This window comes from Ambystoma mexicanum, chromosome 14, assembly GCF_040938575.1.
Source record: "Ambystoma mexicanum isolate Mex_15411 chromosome 14, UKY_AmexF1_1, whole genome shotgun sequence".
NCBI lineage: Eukaryota > Metazoa > Chordata > Amphibia > Caudata > Ambystomatidae > Ambystoma > Ambystoma mexicanum.
Genome location: NC_090940.1, coordinates 652,824,630 through 652,849,215, shown reverse-complemented (window position 1 = coordinate 652,849,215; position 24,586 = coordinate 652,824,630). Strand labels below are relative to the sequence as shown.

Below are 24,586 nucleotides of genomic sequence, written 5' to 3'. Positions count from 1 at the left end.
TTCCGAAGCAGCACAGCTGTGGTGATTACATGTCATAGATATGGAATACGTCGGAGGACCCAATCCCCTCGAAATCATTTTTCCAAGGGCCATCTGTGTAGGTATATTACTTCTAAGAACATCCAAAAACTAATTCTGTACATTTCTGCCAACCTAAAAAATGCTGTGCTGTTAAGCAGAGATCGGTTATTTATGGCTCTTAACAAATCTGTCTTAGAACGATACCCTTGTCCATTCTTCACATTCTCCAAATCTTCTACCTCAGGTTCTAAACTAACACTTATTCGGCTCTATTACGAGTCCCTCTCTTACGTGACCTACTTATAACTTTTATAATCTTGTTGTCCTTCTGCCCCCCCTAAAATATACAATTACATTTTATTGGAACATTAACACTCCTATCAAAGGATTAATATGTTTTTTGTAAAAATGTCTGCTGAGTATTCAAGTCCAATTTGCATCCTGCAATACAGATGTGTGCCAAAAGGGCTATAAAAAAGGGGGTTAAGTATGTGGATTTATCATTCAAATGAATCTGGTGTTAGGCAGCGAATAGAGCAATTGTCTACACTTGATGGTATTTTGAATTTCAACGGCAGCCGGCAATGGAAACCACTCAACCAAAATACTTATTTGTGTCGTAAAGGTCTACACAAACTCAACTTCCCACTGGTCTTCCAGGCGACCACGATAGGGGGCAACCACCAAGATATTTCTATGGATTCTCCATTACTCCCAAAACTGGAGTGCCCTCCCCACTGCACTCAGAAATGAAAAGTCCTAAACAGCCCTCTACAAAATGCTGAAAACCAAACTGTTCAACTAATCAGGTCACTTCTCTAACATTTTCAGGCCTGTTCTGCTGTTCCTCTGTAACCAATGAACATGCATTTTCCTACGGTTGTCCATATTGTTTGCACGGTTGTTCTTCCTATGCAAGTCTGTACTAAGAAAGTATTCTGTAACAGCGCCACAATGCCCCAGGGCCGCTGTGCGCTATATACATTTAAATAAAATACTAACCTAATTCCATTTCCATCTGTTCCCTTTACAAAAATAGGATGTTTAAAGCTTTATGATACATATAGCATTACCCCTTAGTGCAAGCTTGTGAGTATCCTCTCAATGGATCAATGTCGATTTTTTCCACCACTAAATTCCCTATACCCAAAACTGATCAAAAAGAGTTCCCCCTCCAAAATCAACACTGTACATTAGGCAACACAAAAAACAAAAGACTGTGCAAACAGGCATCTTAAACTGGCTTAAAATAAACACTAGCTGAGTCCCATGACCAATTAGTATTTTCCAAAACAGCTTAATGGGAAAATTGGGATTCAACCATCTTGTCCTAGTTTTCTCCATCATTCACAGAGTGATAGAAGACCTGTGAAAGAAAGTAGGAAAATCCAAACATATTTCTGCTGCCTTATTACACATGCCTATGAAGGGCAGGGCAATTATAGAAACTTATAGCATCTTGGCCCAGACCTAAAAATAAAACCTTGCAATCAAAACAGTTGTAACGGGTAGAGACCCATCGTACAGTATTCAGATGTTCAGCCCATTTGTCTCAGGGCATCCCACAATACTGTGCGTTTAGGTAGCTATTTAAGTTCACATTTTGGCGCTCAAGTGAAATGTTAAAAGGGGGCGGGTGGGTTGGTAATGAATTTGAGGGATTAGTGTTAAAAACGATTAAAAAGGTAAGTACATTTCTTATTTATCTGGGATCATCCCCATATGTGTAACCTCTGACATGGAAAGCCAAGCATTGGAAATCATTACTAGACAGACATGGGATTTTGAGGTGAGATTCCTCTAAACAGACCTGAAGTCTGACACCGATAAACTGTGTGGGATCATCAGTTCAGACCAAAGTGCTTTCGGACAGTGCGGGCCAACATACACGGAAAATTACCCTTCATAGCTGCCTCTGCAACTTTACCTCTGCGAAGGAGTCCTGTGGCAGCACAGAGAAGGATTTGCCTTTGCAATAAGAAAAACTTGTGCAAGGGCTCATCTCAAGATGGAATGATTGCAACGGCAGCACAGCTCCAATAAAGTTTATCCTCCATATACCTTAGAGTATGGATCCAGATACTAGGTCCCTTGTTAATGTCAGTGAAAAATGACTTCTCCTCACAAGGTAAAATTTCCTGACAAAAAGTGAACCAGAGGTCACAGCAGAAACAAACTGCACTCCCCTTTCTAACTACAGAGGAGAGCAAGGTAATGCCTTTCACTACTGTGGTAGCAATTACCTAGTTCTCCACTTATGGCCGAGCATCCAGTTGTCTCCTGAAAGAGTTCCTGGCATGTTAAGTGTGTGGGGGGTGTGGGGGGCGCACAGGTGGATTTGACAGACAATTCAATTGAAAATAAATCTCACATATGCCCACAAGACCAGTATATATGCCATATGCCACATTCCTTTTTGCTTTTTGTAAAGGAAATACAAAGGAACATAATACAAGTCATGGGGAATCAAATCTGAAGCTCCAAAAGTATACAATTGCAAACAAATTAGTAAATAAGAAATGCTGTACACATTGCGATAAACAAGCGTGTCAGGATAAAGTTATTTAAAAAAATGACAATATGAATATTATCCTCAAAAATGAACTGAAGACTCCTTGCCAGTAAGAACATTCAGATCTAATCCCCAAAAATGAAAATAATAAAAACACAAATAGCAAAATTGTTACTAACCTTGGCGCGCCTCAATTCACCACTTTCTCGGCATGTCCGCCAGGCCTGCATGAATCAATATATGGTGTTAATTCACACACATTCGGTGCCAAATACAAAATGTGTTATTGAAATTTAATTGATAAGTGGTTAAACCAATAAAATTATCTAAAAGCATCAGACTTAAAAAAAAAAAATGCATATAATGTACTGCCTGTGTTATGAACTAATATTTTTTGTATGGAGTGGTTGAGTGTGTTCTCTGTGTGGACCGGCTGCCAGAGAGTGTCTACTGTTGCTGCAGCAATTCACTTCTTTAAAACACTGTAGCTGGACACGAAGCTTGGTGGAGTGTGGTCTCGGTTTTCTCCTGTTTTTAAGTGCTTCCACCCAAGAAGCTAATACAGAAAGGCTGCATTAAGGCGAGTCTTGTGTAAATTGGACCTTCTTTAGGACTTCTGTTTGAGATCTGTATACTCCTCTGTGTACACTGGGCCTATTCTATTCCTCCTACTTGAGAATGCCTGGCAAAGTTCCAGCCAAGCAAAGGACGTAGAACCTCTGCAAATGTAAGCGCAAGCCGTACGGCAAAACGAACGGCTACAACAAGCTTTATCTTGTGTTTCTCAGGCGTTTTTCCCTGGGATCCTGCTGCGAGGCCCGCTAATGACCAGCAAGGCCTGGCCACTGCTTTGGCAGCCACCAGTGCTGGCCAGATAACCAACTACTTTAAAACTAATACCTCAAAGATGGGGCCGTCGGCTTCTGGGGGAGCAACTGCAGAGTTCTCCAAGAATACCACAGGGGAGGATTTACCCCTAGCAGACCCAAATGTAATGTTTGGTGACACTGATAATTAGCTGTTGGAGGTGTGCTATACTTTGTGCAACAGTGCCCGTGTATTGGAACCTTGCGATATTTCTCAATCTTGAATTCTGAAGCCAAGCTGCCCAGATATTTTTACAACCAACCCAGCCACTATCAATCCTTTTGAGGTCCAACCCTCTGCCCCCTGTTTCTCAGAGGCTTTCTGCAAGTCCTAATCTCGTTTACTCCCACCAACACTTGGAAGGGGAAGCTATGATAGTGCAGGGGGGGACGAGGGGACAGAGAAGGCGCCGACAATGAGTTTGCCTCATAACAAATCTGCAGACTTCCCAGATGCAGTGGCAAACTGATGGGGGATCCTCACGCAATGTTTTAAACTTTGCAGTGAAAATACTCCTACAATTGTGGGCAGATACATAAGAAAGTACCGAAGCAAAGTGGCCAGATCTCACAATGACAGTCCTGTTTTGCGGCATCCGAGTTGTATCAGTTGCACAAAGCACCAGTCACTAACAGAGGGTCACCTGGGCTTCCATCGGATGGCCCGCCTGACACTCTGCCAGTCGCAATTCACTCCCACCATTCCGAGGACGGGGCGATAAACTGGAGACCTCTCTTGAATCCCCATTTTGCCATCTAACTCAAACATCTACGACATAGGAAAAAACAAAAAAGGGAAGCACCCTGTAAAGCCGAATGATGGTTCCAATCATCCTCTGAATTCTACCACCATGATCATGCCAAATCAGCAAAAGGTGCCAAGGCAAGTACGGAAAAGAAAAAGGCAGCAGTCAACTGGTGTAGTGGGGGTCGGGATAGGGGAGGTGGCTTTGACCAGCGGGCTCCTTAAAGACACCGACGCTGTTCCAATTAGACCAACAGCATTGCAATTGCGTCCATCCATAATGGAGTTCAAAGAAGTGATCCAACGGCCTCTTTAAGAAGAACTCGGGGCCCTATTCTCAACTTGGCGCAGTGAAGGTGCTAAACAGCACGATTCACTGCACCAAAAGAGGACGCCCAGGCTCCACTACTATTCTCAAGTGAGCCTGGGAATCCTGGTAGAGCACGACAGTGATCTGTGTGGATTGCGCCTGTTTTTAGTTCTAACAGGCGCAATCCAATCTCGGCAGCATTTTTGTAAAATAATGACATTCGTTATTTTACAAAAATGCTGCAGAGAACACAGCTGAACACATTCCTATACAAAGTGAGCAGCTTCAACATTGCAGGATGTTGAAGCTGCTTACTTTGGTGTCTAGGAAAGTGTTCATATACATCTGTGCGGTGTATATGAACACTCATTTAAAGCAAGCAGCTTCAACGTTGCATACTGCAACGTTGAAGCTGCTCGCTTTGGTGTAAATTAAAGTGTTCAAATTCACCTGTGCTGGTGTATATGAACACTTTCCTATACACCAAAGTAAGCAGCTTCAACATCCTGCAGTATGCAACGTTGAAGCTGCTAATGAAAGTGTTCATATACACCCGTGTGTTGTATATGAACACTTTCATGAACACCAAAGCAAGCAGATTCAACCTAACATTAAAGCTGCTTGCTTTGGTGTACATGAAAGTGTCCATGTAAAACACACAGGTGTATATGAACACTTTCATTTACACCAAACAAGGCTTCTTGTGGCACTCCTCCAGTTTAACGGCACCAAAAGGGTACCGTATATGTGCGCTAGTTTAGCGCACGTATTAAACCGGCGGCGTTCCACAAGAATAGGCATCTAAAAAGCCAGTTTTACGAATGTGGTGGTGGCTAGGTTGGTTTCCAACCCATCCCAGCAACCGGCACATGTATTCCGAAAATTGCGCATTCCTTCCGGAAGAATACGCCACCTTCAGAATAGGTCTTAAGTCCCGAAAAGGTCGTTCAGCCTTTTAACGTCCTATTCGGTACTTAACACCTGGATGAGAATAGGGCCCTCGGTATCCTTGGGTATGAATTGGACAAGGTTACGTTACCCTTGGAAACGGATGCCTGCTGCAATCAATGTAAATTGATTGAAAAATTAGGTTCCCATGAAAACAGTGATAACAGACTGTTGCAGCAGGCCTAGAAAATCCCCACGGTTGGCTCTGGCTAAAGAATATGCTAATAGGGATCGAGGTTGTGTCAAAGTGAGAATCATCATTAGCCTTCCAAGAAGCCATTCGCACTTTCTGCAGAATGGTCCCTCTGGTGATTTTTTGTTGAGCCATTCAGTTTTCATGCTGCAGGAAACCTGGCTAACTACACCTTTTCTAGTGGATGGGTTTGCTATCCATCAGGTGATGGCTAAGCAGGGTACCATTGGACATCCGTTTGGCTGGCTGCTCGCTCATAGGGGTCAAACCCAAGTACAAATCCAGCAGTTCAACGTATTCACTGAGACGGCAACGTCTTGGCTGTCGAAATTTTATTGGGGTAGCAACTAGAGTAAAACGGCTCCTACGGATTAATATCTATGACCATAGGAAGGAGTACGTTGGACTGGAGACATTCAACTATGTTGATGAGATGAATACAAACTGGGTAAAAGTGCCTACTGAAGATGGTTTTATTTTGGGGAGTGATCTCAATGCTCATTGTGGGGAACACTTGATTATGGGTAAATCTCGAACAGTAGCGGGGATGAGTAAAATGGTAAAGAAGGTGGCAAATGCCAGTGGTAAAAGATGGGTGAGGTCCCTGATGAATTGGGTACGGGTGCTCCTAAATGGGAGAACAAAGGGTGACATACCAGGGGAACCCACCTGGTATGATGGGAAAAAGGGCATCCCTGGACTATGTATGTTGCAATAACGCACTGATTGAAAGAGTAGCCAAATTGAATATCTGTAGGAAACTAGTGAGCCACCATGCCGCTATTAGCCTCAGATGGCTTTTGAAGTCGTAGGAGCAGGGTACTTGTGGCCCAGCCCACTTGTTCCCTCCCATGGAGGCAACCGGTTGTTGTGGACCGAAAGAAATGTCTACAGGGAATGCAGCTTGTTGTGGAAGAAATGCAGCAGATGAATTTAAAGTTAAAATGCCAAACTGTAAACGAAATAGAACTATGGTTTAAGAAGCTAGCATAAAGAACAGGCATAAAGGGTAAAATGATCATGGTTTCTGCTAAGCAGGCAGTACACCCTTATGACCCCGAGATAAATGAAGCCAAGAGGCGCCTATGGAAACAACGGAGGTAAAAAAAAAAGACTTCTAGTTCCTCTCATTTACTTTTGATAAACTCACGCAGGTGTAACAAGAATTATAGAAATTGGCTTGCAGGAGACAGTGTGATGGCTTAATGCATAACTGGCAAGGGATGGCGGAGGCCTTGCAGAGTGACAAAGCAAATATGTGGAGCGTATTAACTTCAGCCAGACGGACTTCCGAGTCTTCCGTTTTAACCCTGTATAGCAGAAGGGGTCTGGACCACTTACATTGAAGATAGAATGTTTAATCTGTCGGACCTTGCAGAGAACGGGGGTCCTAGTACCCGGGAGTGGTCTACAGTTTTTACCATTGAAAATCTGTGTCCACTTGACAAAGTTTAAATATTCTATGGCTCCAGGGCCTAACGGGTTGTCAGCTGCAGTACTAAAGGGGGATGTATGCCTTTGGGCTGGTGCTGTGTGTCCATTATCCAAAATGTTTGTGCTGCAAGGGAGATACTCGACTCTTGGAAGAAATCAATTCTGGTCCCACTCTTCAAAGCTGGAGATCGCTTATCCCCCAAAAATTACCAGTTACTATCCCTGTTAGATACCACTGGTAAAGTGATTACCCCTTATGTGTTGAAATACCTGCAGTCCTGGGTTGACAGTAAAAATATTCTTCATCCGTTTCAGACGGGTTTGCGACCCGATTCATGGACGACACATAACATTCAGGCTTTGGATACCTTAATTGCCCAGGCTAAACAGCCCAATAGTCCCTCTCTATACATTGCATACGTGGACTTTTGGTCCGTCTTTGATCAAGTGGATTGCAACATCTTATGGGCTAAAATGAGAAGACGGGGTTGCCCAAGCTGGTTACTTGAAGTTATTATTGCATTACACTCAGCCCATATTCGGTTGGAAGATGACGGTTTATGGTCTAAACCAATGAGAATCAACAGGGGAGTAAAGCAGGGATGCATGCTTGCTCCCCTGCTGTTTAACATCTATATCTCCGATCTGTGGGGCCGATTGACAAGGAGTGTTGGCTGTTCTCCTAAGATTGTGACAACTCCCGTCTCTACGATGCTGTATGCAGACGATTTAGTAATATTTGACTGTCTCCTCACAGGGTTGAAGTCAATGCTAAATGAGCTGGGGAAGTATGCAACTGAAAATCAGTTATCGATACATCTAAGCAAAACAAAGGTCATGTTGGTTTCTACCAAGAACAACAATAGATGCAAGTTAATTGTCAGAGTGGGACATAATGATTATGTCCAATCCTAAGTACCTGGGCCTTGAGATGTCGTTAACTGCTGGATATGATCACATAGTCTAAGCCAAAACCAGGCAGGCAAAACAAATTGCATGTCTGGTTACAAAGTTCACTGCCAATAATGCAGGTTTCTCATTGAAGGGAGTGTTAGCGCTGTACAAGTAACGGTACACTCCCTGGATTTTGTATGGCTTGGAGGCCTTGGTGATTAGATCTGAAATGGTTAGACGTGTTGGAGGCCCTTTTCTGGAGGAGGGTACTGGGTTTACCCAGGTCCACGTCAATTGACGATGTACGGTTAGAGCTTGGGCTGCTCTCGAAAAGGCACAGCTGCTGATGCGCAGAGGTGCTTTTTTTTTTAGGGCTATTCTGTTTCCCACCTGCCTGCTATTGGCCAAACTGGGCAAGGGCTATCGCTCAGATTTGGATTTTGTTTTTCCGAAGAGACCATTTGTGACATGCTTTAGGGATTTGTGTGACACGATTGGATGGTATCCTGATTTAAAGCGGTGCTCGGCCTTTGGTACGTTAAAGGGAGCGTTATTAGCAAAACTGTATTCCCATTGTAACTACAACCATCTTGAACAGTTAAAGGGGAAAAGGGATGTTTGTCAGGTACATGAAACCCAAACTCTACATGCTGCTCTGCCCAGATCCATTGGTGTGCAGATTTCAGTTAAAAATACGCACACACCAGTTGCCGGTACGAGCGGTAAGTGGAGAAAAATTGAAGGTCTTGCCAGGTTCTGTAGAATGTGCAAGTTCAAACAAATCAAGACACTGCAAAGCTTGTTCTTACCGAGTGTCCTTGTATGGGGCCCTTACATACAACTACTGTGGGATTTCTTGTTCAGGATTGTGATACGATCAAATCTCCAGTTTTGGTCTTTTTGCTTGAGCACGGAATCCACTAAGACCCACACTTGGCACTTTATATGGTTTGGAAAGGGGTTGAACGATTTCTACATGGTTAACATTAAGGTAAATTAGAAACTTAAGTGAACGTGATTTTGCCCAAGTTTTAACATAAGTTTAAAGTTTAGTCTGGAAATGAAATTGCTGCTACAGTGAATATGAAAAAGAATATGCAGGAATCTGGTGCTAGGTTTTAAATATTATACGTGAATCCTGAATTAGCTGTGATGAATAGGCAGACAGGATGGTCCGCATTGCTACCACTATTGCCGATTATTGTACTGTTGATTATTGCTAATGATATTGATGTTGAAGTGATGTAATGTGAATTTGTCTCTATAAATGGTTGTATTTATATTGTAAAAATTCATTTAATTTGCTGTATGTAGTTCTAATAATAAAATGTATTAATTCAAGTCCATTAGCATAAAAGCACATCAAACTGCCTTTGATATGATATGGCATTTATAACCGCCTGTACACAAGTGTTTCAAGGCGCGACGGGACATGGGAGGGGGAACAGAGGGGAGCCAGAGACAACAATCCTACTAGGCCAGTTGTCATTCAGATCGCGCAAGTGCATGGGAAGGGGGAGGGGAAGTGCAGTACATTGGAAGAAGAATAAATATCAATAAGTAAAAAAACGGCATGCTAGTGGCAAGTGCAAAGATAAGTGCAGACATCAGGGTGTAGTGGGACTGTTAGGGATACAGAAAACAGTACCCAAGTGTGGGGGTTGCCAGGGACGCACTGGCAGGGGGAGGGGACCTTGGCTCAAGATCAGAGGGTGGACAGGTAACCAGTGCAGATTCAGTTTCAGCCAGGAAGTCAGCAGGGGAGAAGAAGAGAAAACCAGAACCAAAGAGAAAGGTTGTGAGGTGCTTCGGGAACCAGAGATGATGCTCCTCGAGTTTCAGGGAGAATGTTCCAGGAGAAGGTCCCAACCGAAGAAAGACTACCAACTCGTAGCTTGGAGAAGCGACTAACCCTGAGGGAGTTGGAGGCGGATGAGCGAAGAGCTCGAGAAAGGAGATATTTAGGAAGTGAGAGTTGAAGGTATTGAGGCCCCAGAAGGCCTTGTGGGCAATGTAGAGGGCTTTGAACTTAATCCTCGCTGCCACTGGGAGCCAGTGCAGAGATTTCAGTCCTGGAGCGATACAATCCCTGGGCTTGAGGCCAAGGACAAGGCTCACAGTCTTAACAGGTTATTTTGAGTGGAGATGGAAAATGTAGAGGAACTGAAGGAGGAGGAAGTCCAAACAACAAGGATAACACAACACACAAGGAAGGTTAGTAAGGGATTCTTAGCCCAGGCGGCACAAGGGGTGCACTAGATCCGGGATGCTGCACAAGAGAAAATGTGCTGCAAAGCGTCCTGAATGTGCACCAATTCCAACAGGAGAACAAATTCTTCAATGGATTGCAGCGTTAAATGAGAGTCCTGGAACAGGTGCTGGCGTAACAGCAGGGACTTTTGTTGGGGAGGAAGTAGGTGGAGCGTAACTCAAGGACCGGACAGTAGTGGAGCAGCAGAGAGGAACAGTAATAGAGATGCAGCCAAGGACCAGAGGCAATGGCAGTACGAATAGCAGGCAGGAGTCGGCGACGGTAAAACAGTACAGGAATAAGGATACCGGAACACTGGTAACACAAAGTAGCTGCAATCAGAATCAACAAACTGACTTGTTACTATTTTTCTATGCTGCCATGGGAGGCAGGAGCCGGCTCAGCTGATCACATGACTGTCGACGCGGCAGTCACGGCAACAGGTTTCTGGACAATGAGCATTGCCGCAGCTCATTTCCAGGGTAATCTCCACTGATGAAGGAACGGAGCAGTCAGGTGCCGGTTCCCAGATGAAGCATCTCTCAGTCTGTATGAAAGCGAATTCCAGGCTAAAGTGAGATAATGCATTACAGTAACACTATCAACCCCCAAATGCAGAGGCACCACAGTAAAGTTATGTAATTTGCAAGAGGTTCCCAGGTCCTGTCCTCAGGGCCGTACCCTTTCCAGTGCACCAAGTAGAACCATCAACCATACTTCTCGCCACCCACCGAGAAAGAAAAAAGGATGGAAAAGGACGGGCAGGAAGGCGCTGTTATGACCTGTAGTCAGGACACTTTGTATGCTTGAAAGGGCTAGTTACTAGCAGATTGTTTGTCAATGCAGGAATGAATCTGTGTTAAACTACGTTTGGTGTGAGACTTCCAAGGCATGCTGCTGCGGGATCTCAGGATTAAAGAGGGTGAGGTAATCCCCAAAAAACCTGTTCCACCTAACTGATAACTGATGCAAGTGTCACTTATGTAAGAGAAGATGGAAGCAGTTGTTGGCCACCATATGGCCTGGTTAGTAGCTCATCTCACTGGACCTCTGAAAATGTAAAGAAATGGTCCAAGAAGGGCAAAAAATGACTAATGGATGTAGGTGGGAATGTGAGGGACTGTCAATTTTTCATAGCAACTGCCTTTTAACTAGTTAACAATGGTTAAGATCCCTTTTATAACACATTCTCATTCCCAATGGTTAATGCTCTACTTTTCCATCAAGTTATTTTGTAGTTCCCTAAAGTCAGATTCATGAACAACCTACAGCACTACCATGGTGACTTTACGGATTCATACATATCTTGGTTGGTCCGTTCCATAGTAATAGTTATAAGGAGAATCATGGGCCCAGATGCGTGAAGACGCCAAACATTCAACAGCCTCAAAGGCGACTCAACAAACACCCACTCCATGCAATGGAACCCCTCTTTACTTTCCACAATATTCCACTGGATGACATGGCACCCTGGCTGATTACTGGCCCGCAGTACCTGATCAAGAAAAGGAACACCATTTTAAATGTGTTTAACATCAGGCAATCTAGTGCCAGCTTGGCCTGGAGGGTGGCGTGGTAGCTGATGATACAATCCGATGTCCGGGGAAGAGAAGATGATCTAGGAGTTCTCGGCAGTGAGGTGGTAGAAGAAATAAGATGATAAAACTGTTCCACCCAATAGAGTGAACATGTACCAATCCTTCCGAGTTCCCCACGGGAAGGAGCATGTGAGAGAAGGTCTTGGAATTCCAGTCTACAGAAGAAGCAATCAAAAATAAAATTCCATTCCAAAAATGGCTGTCGTATAGAGAAGAATTGCCGGAGCGCTCTTCATCTTCCTAATAACACTCCCATCTGGAAATCACAGCAGAAATACTCCCCAGCTCTAGGGAAGCTACAGTGGGGGGACACCTGCTACCCCCCTCCTGACACAGCAGAAGGTATCAGATCCTGTCAGGCAATCTAGCAGCTGTGATAGACCACGCCTGAGATAGTGTGACCGCAAAGCAACAGTACCAAACCGTAATACACGTGGGTGCCCCGGCGGGACCCGGGAAGCACGCTCCGTGCATTATCCCTCTCAGTCCAAGGGACAACAGCTCTCCACGGACAAAAAGATACTACCACAAGGCAAACGCGTTCAAGATGCAAGCACAGACAGTATTAAGTCTTGAAGGCACAGAGCTCATAACATTTCCGGGTGGCAGCACAAAGACGCCTCAGCAAGGAGATTCTGGCCCAAAGATCTGCAAACTAGCAGCGTCGGAGAAACGTGAACAGGGGAACGCCCTGTCGCCACGGTTCCTGTAGGAACTATCTTCATGGAAGTAGCTGCATTACACGAGCCACAATCAAGATTAACTACAGCTGTCTCCAGCGAGGGAGAAACCATTGCTCCTCGCCAACTGGTTACCTCCTGCCAGCCGTGCTCTAAAATTATGGCATTAAGCACAGTTTGGCACGCAGTCGCACAATCTGGCACAAGGAATACAAGCACTGGCGCACACACAAGTTAAGGGGGTGCTCCACAATGGAAATTAGGATGGCAAGGGTGACCCGTAGTGGGGTTTTGGGTACACGGGCATGTATCTCCATAGGCACCAAGGTTTGTGACCTAAGACCCCGGGAGGGGACAGGCAGTGTGCAGGCTGACTAATATAGAGGATATCTCCAAAAACCCAACGCCAATTGCTATAGGTCGGGTAGTGGAGATAAGTGAAACTGGGCAATCTCCGCCTCAGGAAAAACCACAAAAATCACTGGAAAAACTTTGGGCGAGCAACAAAACCCTCTCTGGCCTACTGCTTCGCCAAAGCACCAGTCTTCACCAGCACAGCAGCAAGACCCCCAGACATGGTGTCCGCCAGGGAAGACTTCACTAAAGGTTTTCAGGAATTTCAGGAATGCTTAACCTCGAACTTTCAATCGAATTCACAGCAATCACAGCTGACATAAGAAGCTCACTAGCTGAAGTAAGTAAAGAAATCACATCATAAACTGAATGCGTGGACCTGAATGAACAAACAATTCAAACTCTAGAATTGTCCAGAACCATCCACAATTTAAAACTTCGATATGAGGACCATGAAAATAGATCTCGTCGATCCATTCTTCTTTACTTGGGGTCCCTGGGCTTTTCCATGTCTGCGCCAGGGATGCCCTCCCTGCCCGGGTTGATCTCTATATTCGAATACATTAGACTGAAGGGATTTCTATCCGACCGGACATGGGGGCAAAAGCTCAAGAGATCCGACACCCTTTGAAGGCAGGCAGCAAAGAATAACATCCAGGGAGGCAGGCAGGACCCGTTGAGCTTTATCTGAAAGTGCTCAACTTCACGCAGCGACAAAAGTCCTAAAACCCAAGGTCGGGGAATGGCAAATTAGCACAAGGCAAAAATAGAATCGTAGTGATCTGCAAAAGGAGGACTGGAGGCTGCGATTAAAAGGCCGATCCCTAAATCATCATCATCATCATCATGAGGCTACAATCTGACAGAGCTTGCTCTTCTGGATGGAACTATTATAGATCAGTGGATCGCCGCCGCGCAGCAAGCCGGAGCGCGACACTTTGGAATCTATCCGTTTTAAGTAACAGATGGAGGAGCTGGGACTTCCCGCACTTCTCCCTGGGTCAAAAGTTGGATTGCAGCCTGGTGAGTTCATCCCGGAATATGTTCGGAACTTTGATTCACACCATGGAACTCTCGGGTGGGGATGTGGTTCTTTGGGGGGTGGGGGGGCATACTAGATTGTTATGTTAAGAGGTTAATAGGGGTAGTAGGGGGGCAGGTCTGCAGTGCAAATGAACGTCTTCGCTTGAACTATATAATCAGCAATGTACTAATTCCTTCTAGCCCTTTAGCATATATCACACAACCCTAATTGAAGTGTTTGACATAGAACATAAGGGGGCTTAACACGCCACAGAAACGCAGTAAGGAACAAGTTACTTACCTGTAACTGTTGTTCTCCAGCATGGGTCTGGCATGGATTCACATGCTCATGAATATTCCCCGTCGTCAGGCTGGGAATCCTCGGTAAAGAAAAATCAGTATCAGTTTCGTTTCTGATCTGTCTTTCGTAGTAGTAACCAATCACTGATCTCTGCGTCATACTGACCACAGCCAATGACTGCCCTTTACCTAAGCCCCGCCTCTGGCAGCCATCTTCAGATTTGGTAGCACGTGAAGTGGCAGTATGACCAAGTGAAGAGCCGCAGAGGGGTAGGCGTGAGGGTTCGCATGTGAATCCATGCCAGACCCACGCTGGAGAACAACAGTTACAGGTAAGTAACTTGTTCATTCTTCATCATGGGGTCTGGCATGGATTCACATGCTCATGAACATAAGAATAAATAGCAGTACACACATGCACAACCACGGGGGGTGGCAAAAGGCTCAACATTAAGCAATACAAAAAACTCAACATTAAGCATCTCTTACCTCCTCACCAGGCTCACCTTAAGCGAACAGGTTGCGCAGCACTGCTTGGCCGACCCTGGACTCCTCCCTGGAATCCCGATCGACGCAGTAGAATCTCGTGAAGGTGTGCATCGACCTCCACGTAGCAGCCCTGCAGATGTCCAGCAGGGGCACACCAGATAAGAACACCGTAGTAGCAGCGATCGCTCTGGTCAAATGGGCTCTCGGACGGCCTGGCAGCGGTCGGTTAGCCATCCGGTGGCAGTGCATGATGCAGCCGGAGAGCCATCTGGAAATAGAAGACTTCGAGAGAGCCTTCCCTTGATTCACAGGGCCAAAGTTCACGAACAGCTGTGATGTCCTCCGAAAACTCTTTGTGCGGTCCACGTAGAACTTCAGCGCTCTAGCCACATCCAGCGAGTGCAAAGTCCTCTCGGCCGGCGACGAAGGAGACGGGAAAAAAACAGGTAACACCAGGGGCTCGTTAAGATGGAAGTCCGACGGCACCTTGGGCATAAAGGAGGGGTGCGTCCTAAGCAAGTACGGTGCTTTGCAGGATAGGGCCTGGATCTCTCCCACTCGTCGTGCGGAGGTAATGGCCACCAGGAATGCAGTCTTCCACGACAAACACTTCATCGGTGCGGAGTGCATCGGCTCGAATGGGGGCCCCATGAGCCTGGTCAGCACCATGTTAAGTTCCCACGCCGGGGCCGGGGCCTTCACCGGCGGGAACGACCGGAACAGTCCTTTCATAAACTCTTACCAGTCGATGGGACCACAGGGACGTCCGTCCTGTGGTTCTGGTATATCTGGAGATCGCCGCCAGATGAATCTTAATGGAGGCGTGGGCCAGCCCAGCCTTTGCCAGCGATAGCAGGTACGGCAGCACTTGAGGGGCCGTAATCCGTAGGGGGTTGATCTTCTGTGCTCGGCACCAGATAGAGAACCTCTTCCACTTATGACCGTAGCATTTGAGAGTCGAGGACGCCCTGGCCTTTGCAAGAACCTCTCTGCAATCGGCCGGTATATCGTAGCCTCCAAACTCTAGCGCTGCAGGAGCCAGGCATGCTTCTCGGCTGGGGAAACCTGCTGGCGAACCTCTTGCACTTCGAGAGCTGGGTATCTGGTGCCTCCCTGCTTCCGTATGTAAAACATTGTCGTGGTGTTGTCCGTGAAGATCCGCACCACCTTGCCCTTGAGCGATGGGAGGAACGATTTGAGAGCCCAGAACACGGCTCGGAGTTCCATGACGTTGATGTGCAGGAGCCTCTCCTCCGGGAGCCAGAGGCCTCTTGCGTGGAGATCTCCGGTGTGGGCGCCCCAACCTTCCAGGGAGGCGTCCGTCGTCACAGTCTCCTGGTACGCCGGCGTCTGAAAGTCCTTGCCCGCCGTGAGGTGCGCTCGAACGCCCCACCACTGAATCGCCCGCCGGAACATCTCATTGAGGGGGACCCTGTCTTCGAAGGTGCCCGTCGCCTGCATCCAACGGGCGTCGAGAAATTCTTGAAGAGGGCGCATCCGTAGTCTGCAGAGGCGCACCAGGTAGATGCAAGAGGACATCATCCCCAGGAGGGACTTGATGGACCTCACCCTGGCCACGTCACTGGCTAGCAGGCGCTGCACCTTGCCTAGAATGGTCTTCGTCCGTTCTTCCGACGGTGCCGCCAGGCGCCTCACTGTATCGAGCTTCGCTCCCAGAAACAGGGCCACCTGCGACGGCACCAGGTGGGACTTTGGGTAGTTTATGGCGAATCCCAGGTCTGTGAGCAGCTGGACGGTCCTCGCAGTGTGTTCGACGGCGAGTTCCCTCGTCCTTGAGCGGATGAGCCAGTCGTCCAGGTAGGGGTAGACGTGAATCCCTTGCAGGCGCAGCCGCGCCGCCACAGGTGCTAGGCACTTGGTAAAGACCCTGGGGGCCGACTTCAATCCGAACGGCAGTGCTCTGAATTGGTAGTGGCGTCCCATGACGATGAACCTGAGGAACATTCAGTGACTTTTGAGGATGGGAACGTGGAAGTATGCATCCTCCAGGTCCAACGACGATAGAAAGTCGCCTTCCTCCAGCTGTCCCAGTACGTGCTGGAGGGTGACCATCCTGAACTTTTGTGATCTGATGTATTTGTTCAAACGACGAAGGTCCAGGATGGGGCGCCAGCCGCCCGTCTTCTTCCTGACGAGGAAGTACATCAAGTACACCCCGGAGCCTCTTCGGGACAAGCTCGATGGCTTCTTTCCTGAGCATCGCCCGTACTTCCAACAGCAGTTGCGGGACGTGTTTTTCCTTCCTGGCCACAGATGGAACGTGAGGGCACTTCTTCAGGAATTCGATAGAGTGTCCTCTTGCCAGGGTATCCAGCACCCAACGGTCGGTGGAGATGGACTTCCACACGCCGACGAACTTAGTCAGCCGGCCTCCCACCGGGGTGCTTCGTGGGGGACCGAGACCACGGCCGTTTCAGTCCTGCTTGGAGGTGGTGGCCTTGCCGCCCTGGCCACCTTGCCAACGGCGGCGAGGCGCTCCCTGCTTGCCGCGACCCCTGTAGGCCTCCTGAGACGAGGAGCGTGCCGCCTGGCGGTAGGACGACGAGCCACTGCTGGATCCCTTGAAGGCACCCGGTCTGCCTCCGGAGCTCCGAAAGGGCCGACGTTGCTGAAGGGCTCCTAGGGCGCAGGCCGTCTCCGTGTCCGTCTTTATGGCTTGGAGGGATTCGTCCACCGCCTTCCCGAACAAGTTGCTGCCGTCGAACGGCATGTCCAACACCCTGGTCTGGACGTCCTGACAGAAGTCGGTCGCCCGGAGCCAACCCCGTCGTCGTAGGCAAACACCGTTGCCCAGCTGCCGGAACCCGGTATCGGCAATATCGGTTGCCACCGTTATGGCGTGGTCCGAAGCCACCTCGCCTTCTTGAAGTATTTCCAGGGCCTCGGACCTCTTGTCGTCCGGTAGGAAGTCCAATATGGGGGCCAGCTTAAACCAAAGCTCCCTGTCGTAACGGGCCACGATCGCCAGGGCTTTGGCCGCTTTGATCGCCGCCGCCATGACCCGCCGCCCCATGGCGTCCAACTTCTTTCCCTCACCATCCAGCGGGGAATTCGACGTCGAGGCTCCTGACACCGCCATTTTCTTCTTCGCCGCCGAGACGACCGAGTCTGGCGTTGGCTGGGCCCTGAGGCACAGGGGAGCGGTTTCGGGGACCCGGTACTTCTTCTCGTACCGGTCCCATTTGGCTGGTGCCGTGGAGGGGTTCTTGAGAACCGACAGGCCCTCCTCCCAGATGTCATCGATTAGAGGCACCGCAATGACAGTCTTCCTCTTGGCCTCCCGGCGCTGATAGAGGAAACCCCTTCCTTTTTCTGCTCCTCCGGGCAGAGCTGGAACAATTCGGACGCCCTGGCGATCATGGCGTGGAATGAGCCAATCTCGTCGGGCGGCGAGGCCCGTGCGACGGGAGACCCGTTCGGTCGTCGTCGCCCATAGAACCCGTCGTCGAGCCCATCGCACCGTCATCTCCCGACTCGTGGGAGGATGAGGAGGGAACTGTAGGCCTTACGGGGACAAGTGGAGGAGAGGGTTGGGTCCTCCGTCGTTTGTTCTGAGGACTTCCCCGATGGGCCAGGTTGCGGGTCCTCAGAGCATAAGGACTGGATCGCAGACAAAATGGCCGCCGAGCTATCCTGAGGCCTAGGTTCCAACTGCGCCGGAAGGGAAGGCTGCTCTTCCTCGCCATCGTTGTCTTCCTCGGTTATCTCCCGAGGATCTTGCTTACGGGATCGAACCTTCTCGAATTGGTTGGACTTCGAGGTTCCTCACGGCCTCGGTCAGTTCCTCCTCCGAGGCTGACTCCGAGCTTGAGGAGGCTACCGTGCCCCCCTTCGCTTCTTCCATCATGGTGGCCATGACGATGGGCTGAAAAGAGGATTCCTCCTTGGCGGCAGGGAAACTCTAGTCCCGGAGGCAGTCTCTGCTGGCTTGGCCAGACTTGCCGCGATCGCCTCGATAGAGGCCTTTGCCTGCTGGGTAGGGGCCTTCACCACCTTAGGTGCGTCCCGGGCCTTCTTAGGGGGAGGGGCGACGCCTCGCTCCCCCTCTTCCGAGATCGGACGGGGCTTCTCCCGAAGCTTACCCGGGGTCTCGGACTTCCTCTTCCCCGAACCGGAACCGGAGGGCTGCCTCGTGGTTGACGGTGCCGGGGACGGCGCGCCCTGCCTGGCGACCGAAGGGCCCGACCTTTCGGCGCTCCCGGAGCCAGCGGACTCGCGGCGCTTGGCCTGGTGTTGGGCCCCCGTTGCCGGGGCGCCCGCACAGGACTTAGAAGCCCGCTCGGACCCTTTCTTCTTCTTCTCACCCGTTGAGCCCTTCTCCAACCAGCTGGCGAGACAGGATCGACAGTCCCTCATGGTCCGCTCCGACAAGTTCTTGCAGAACTGGCAGTCCTTCTCTACATGAGTCTTGTCCCCATGAAGACAGTAGAGGCATCGCGAATGTTCGTCTTCCTTAAACACATTCTGCAGCCCGCAACCAGGGCAGCTGCGAAACAGCTTGGGTCCGGGTGACAAACTCGCGTCCTGGGCCATCTCGAAGTAGGCCGCGAATCTTCTGGAATCCTCCAAGAAGTTGATTCGACGAAATCTTCACCCTTGAGGGGCGTAGGAAAATCCTGCAACGGGAACCCGTTAACAGGAGTAGAAACGGTGGAGCTTGAGGCTCGATTAACCGAAAAAAATGTGAAAATTCACCTAAAAAAAGCGTGAAACACGCAGTAAAAGCTCGAGAGCTAAGCACGAGGACTCCCAACACTTGAACGTGCGGTAAAAATCTGAAGATGGCTGCCAGAGGCGGGGCTTAGGTAGAGGGCAGTCATTGGCTGTGGTCAGTATGACGCAGAGATCAGTAATTGGTTACTACTACGAAAGACAGATCAGAAACGAAACTGATACTGATTTTTCTTTACCGAGGATTCCCAGCCTGACGACGGGGAATATTCATGAGCATGTGAATCCATGCCAGACCCCATGCTGGAGAAGGTGGAGTCCCTCTTGAGGCGGCACCAACCGGACTTGTAGGTGTTTCAAGAAACCCACATCTGGCAATCAAACAGGAAAGCTCTGCCTACAGTTTGACCATACAATAATACAGGCATGCAGAGAGAGTATAAAAGCTGGTGTGCTAATCGCAGTAAAGGAGGGATGTGGTCTTCAAGTAATCCACACCGAAACACATAGGAATGGCATATACGTGTTTGCAGTCCTAAAGGTATCCTCCCTCAAACTAACTGTAGTGTCAATATATGTCCCTGATTTCGGTCAGGATGGTTTTCTGAAACACATGATGGGCCTATTGGAGAAATGTATGGACGGAGAACTATTAATTCTAGGGGATTTCAATTTGGCGTGGGATCCTGTAAGGGACAGAAGCAGGGTAACGCAATGGGCTCCAACTTCCCCATAGAATGGACTGCAATGTACATTTGCAGACCTTTCCTTAGTTGATATCTGGCTTGCCCTTGAGAGGGAGGAGAAGGGATACTCTTTATACACATGTGCATTGGTCCTTCTCCCGTATAGATGATGCCCGGTCCTCCATTCCACTTTTGGGAACAATTACACCAATTACGACACATGCAATTCCTCTCAGATCATGCTCCAATTACGTTAGCATTAGGGATCACGAATGACAATCTGAAGCTCCGGTCCGGGACATTTCTGTTCACCCTACTACAAGACCAAGTTGCCAGAGAGGAGATCGCTGCACATATTAGTGAATACTTTGACCTAAACTGAGGGTCGCGGGGGACGGAGACCTCATTAAATATCACGTGGGATGCTTTTAAATCCACTATGAGGGGTCTTCCTATAGCCACAGAAATTATAAGACAAACAGCACACAGAAATCGAGAGGAGGAATTATCCCACATTATGAAAAAAATGGAAACAGATACAGGCCCAGGAACGAAGAAAGCATTTAGAGCTGCATCCGGCAGACTAAACCTTCATTTAACCAAGAAAGCTGAAAAATCCCTTCTACTACTGGGAGGTATTATATAAAAGTTAATAAAATGGATCGCCTAGGGCAGCTAAGTTTCGTCAAAGGGCGGCCTCTAGGGTTATACAACAAATCAAGTTGCCGACTGCGGAGAGGACCTCTGAAACCATTAGTATCCTTAAAGAATGCCATATCGTCTATTCCGACCTATACCGGATCTCTTCAGTCAAAAAACATTCAGAATCGGTCGAACTTCCCAGACTTATGTCAGCGGAAAGTCAAACATTAGAAAAATAAAATTCCAGACATTGGAGTACAGTGTTCCTTGAAGCCTGGGAGCAATGAGTAGAATGAGGCCAGAGGAGGGGGTGGAAGTGGTCAGCAGGGGTTATAAAGTTGGAGGCATTGGTGAGACCATTTTCTGCAAAATATAGTTTGGAGGAGGATGCATAATGCGCTTACATCAAGATTAGTTGAAGGCGTGATGACAGAGGACAACTTTTGGGTATTTGGAATTGTGGGAAAGAAGACAGACATGACAGTATGTGTGGGCTGGTCAATTTGAGAAAACTATGCTTAAGAATTTAAATCAAGGTTTTCTGACTTTGACATCCAACCTGGTGTTAGCAGGTAAGCTAGCATGTAATATCAATCTTCTTCTCAATTCAGCAACTGCAGCAGGAGCAACAGGTTTTTGAATTATATTACAAAGTGATTACCTTAAATGCTTCCACTAATGCAATGCAATCACTTCTACTGTTCCCAGAAAAGTTCATTTTGTTCCTGTGGATATAAAAAAAAAAGAATGTCAACAACTCCATTTTCCGCCATGATCGACCCCCACACATGTAGGGAATCTGCTGTAAAGTTGCTAGCTTGTCATGTCATTTTGCATGGCTCATTATATTAAAACAATTGCTACTCTGCAGGCATCCGATTTCCATTTTAGAAGTCAAAGAATAAGATGGGGTCGACTCAGCCCTTCATTCTTGTAGGATGGATGAAAAAGTTACACTCCTTTAAATAAAATCCTTTATCATGGTGTCATTGTTTGAAGAAGGAATGCATCTAGTAGTTTTACGTATTTTAAATGAAAAGCAAGAGACAACATATCTTTAACGAGAAGAGAAACTACTTGCAGACTTACCACCTAAATGTATATACACAGCAAGACAGCACACCCACCTCTCTGCTTTCTAATTAGGCACCAACAGCAACACTAATGCGTTTCATTTCAAGCCAGAAATCTGGCAGGCTAAAAAGACCTTTATGCACCAAGGGAGGGTGGGGTATTCAAAGAAAGGGGCCACAATAGCTGGTTTATGGGCCTGACATTCCCACAAATACCATTAAACAGACCATATGGAAGACAACTGGTGATCAAGTGTATGAAAATGGTTACCAGACATTTCGTCGAAAACAAATGGTCGACAGGACATTTGGTCGAAACCATTTGGTCGAAAACCAAATGGTCGAATTTTTATTTTTTTTATTTTCACTTTTTTTGTGGGGTCGGGGGGTACCCCCCCAGCCCCCTTTTTTTCTAAAAAATCCTTTTTTCCCTAAACTAAAACCTAAAATATATATATATATATATATTAAAAAAATTCGACCATTTAGTTTTCGACCAAATTCCGTCGACCAAATGACTTTCGACGAAATGTCCGGACACCTATGAAAATACATTCACTTAGTGAGACTGTTTTGTTTAAGGTGCATTATACACTGTCACAATAAGGTAACCTAAAGCCACAACATGTGAGAATTCTGCTCCCTAGATGACCCCCCCCCCCCTCGACCCCACAATCTTAACGATACAAACATTTCCTGTGGTTTATGCTGCAGGAAAAAAACAAATGGTCTATGCGAAATACCCAGCAGCCACTTAGAAGAGCACTTTGCCAGAGACACCAATGTCGTCGCCATAGGAGGCACAGCACTAATTGGGGGATTTTACTCCCCTTACCTCCACCCCACAAACCCAAGGGGCACCTATTTGCCTGCCTCATTGGATGAAGGGCAAAAGGCCTACACAGAGATTGATGAGCTGCACTGGTGCCAAAATATTGACTAAGCACCATTTTAAAATAAGAGGATAGACTACCTGCCTGAAAATTGTGAAGATTAAAAACATGCAGATCTAGGAGAGATCCCATGCTGGAGAAATGTATGTGCATATATGCATCAAAACAAATTTTCTTCTGAACTACTGAGTGGAATATATTTTCAATGGATATATCTTACATATTGACATAAGATTTAAATATGTAAATTGTAAAAAGCGTAAACACTATTCCGAAGAGTAGATCACGTTACAGTTTGCGATTCCTGTCACAGTAGTGTGCAGAGATAAAGGCATACCTGTAGCCATCCAGATGCTGCCTGTACGGCATTGCAAAAAAGCTCTTCAAGGACAGGCCTGCCGCTGGAGAGGAAACCGAAAACATGCCATTAAGCTCACGCCAACGCGACACAAGCAAGGATGACAAAGTGCTCTCATTCTTGTACTATACCTATGATGAGGCATTCCTCCAGACATCCGAAGACGTGGCCAAGGACTATGAGTTTGCCAAGGTAAAGATCCACTGGTAGCTCCGCCAGCACCATCCCCAGGAACGTCAGCACACCATCGTGAGGGTTCTCTTCCTCAGCATTGCTGCCTATAGCAAGCGCTCCAATCTACTGAGGGCACACAGAAAGAAGGGGTCATAACAGAAACCTTGAAAGTAGGAACAGTCCAAGTGTCTTCAAGGTAACGATACACTGGGAAATAAAGGATACGCAGATGGTCTCCATTTAGCACACTGGTGGGGCATTTCGGAACCACCCACAACTATCAACCTGGTACCCAATGTCAAAGTTTATTTTTAAAATCAATTTCCTAAAAGCAACATTTCGAAAATGCGCCTTACTTCAGCTAAAGGACTTCCTATTAAGGAATTAAGGTAGCTTAATTTTAATTCTGAAAGGAAACCTTTCAAACATTGTCCCAAATGATCACTTCCAAGTGTGCTGTGAACAAATCCTAACTCCTGGAAAGCAGCAATTCAACAGCGTGCATTGTGAAGGCATCATGAAGCAAGACACAGACAACAGACTTCAAGTTCAAACAAAAGATATTTAACTTAAATGTCAGGAGCATTCCTGCAAGGCTGGCAACCACTTCAGCAAACTTTGATTCACAAAGGAAGAATTCACAACGTTCTGAGGCTTTTGAAAATGTGCTTGTTCGTTTAACAAGGTATGCAACAACTCCACTACATTCTATCAGTTTCAGCTTCAAAGACAATAGCACTTCACTTGCGGTTACAAAAATACCGGGTTTCTCGTTCTGAAAAATTCACAGGCTCACTTTGGAGTCTTCTTTTGCATCGGGCAGGCCACAAACTGGACAGTTTCCGCACAGGGATATTCACTTTGCCCCTCACACTCCCATGCACTTGCAGCACCACAGGAAAACAAGCTGTCTTATTTGAAACAAAGGATGACCGGCATCTGGTCTCCTCTTTCCTCGCCTCTGCGCCATGCAGCTCTTGCTCCCACTTCACATTCACCCGGACCCTTGGCAGCTCCGGTCTTTGGGAAGTTTCTATGGCTGCAGCACAGCTTCCAACTGCTCCCATCAGCGTCTCGTCTTCCTCTCCTGCATACACCCATTTTATACACCCAAGCTGTGTGAAGGGGTTGCAGGTGTGTGTCCTTTACACTAATTGCCCGAGTAAAGTTAGGCTTGTTAGCAAGACATGCCTGATCTTTACAATTGTACTCTTCAGAGGCCCTCTACCTCATCTCAGTCCCAAAGTTGTGCATGTTGGTATGCATTACTCCTAGTCGCCTCTTCCAAGTACTGTCAAAAGTTAAGTGTGGCAAAATGAGGGTGGCTGATTTAGAATAGCACATAAAAGGTCGGGGGAGGGTTGGATTTGTCATCAATGGGAAAAGGGGGATACCATGTTTTGCCCAAGGGTTCCCCACTCCTAATCCTCAAGGACCCTCCACCAGGTGA

General features: G+C 47.4%; 1 protein-coding gene across 1 annotated transcript in view; it reads right to left on the bottom strand.

The window, feature by feature from the left end:
- TDRD9 (tudor domain containing 9) overlaps positions 1–24,586 on the bottom strand; it is a 2,559,831-nt gene that overhangs the window by 1,455,556 nt on the left and 1,079,689 nt on the right. The window contains exons 16-19 of the mRNA XM_069638191.1: positions 23,094–23,259; positions 22,942–23,005; positions 21,300–21,363; positions 2,713–2,757 (exon numbers count right to left, since the gene is read on the bottom strand). Of these exons, the coding sequence (XP_069494292.1) occupies positions 2,713–2,757; positions 21,300–21,363; positions 22,942–23,005; positions 23,094–23,259 (339 nt within the window). The remainder of the gene's footprint in view (positions 1–2,712; positions 2,758–21,299; positions 21,364–22,941; positions 23,006–23,093; positions 23,260–24,586) is intronic.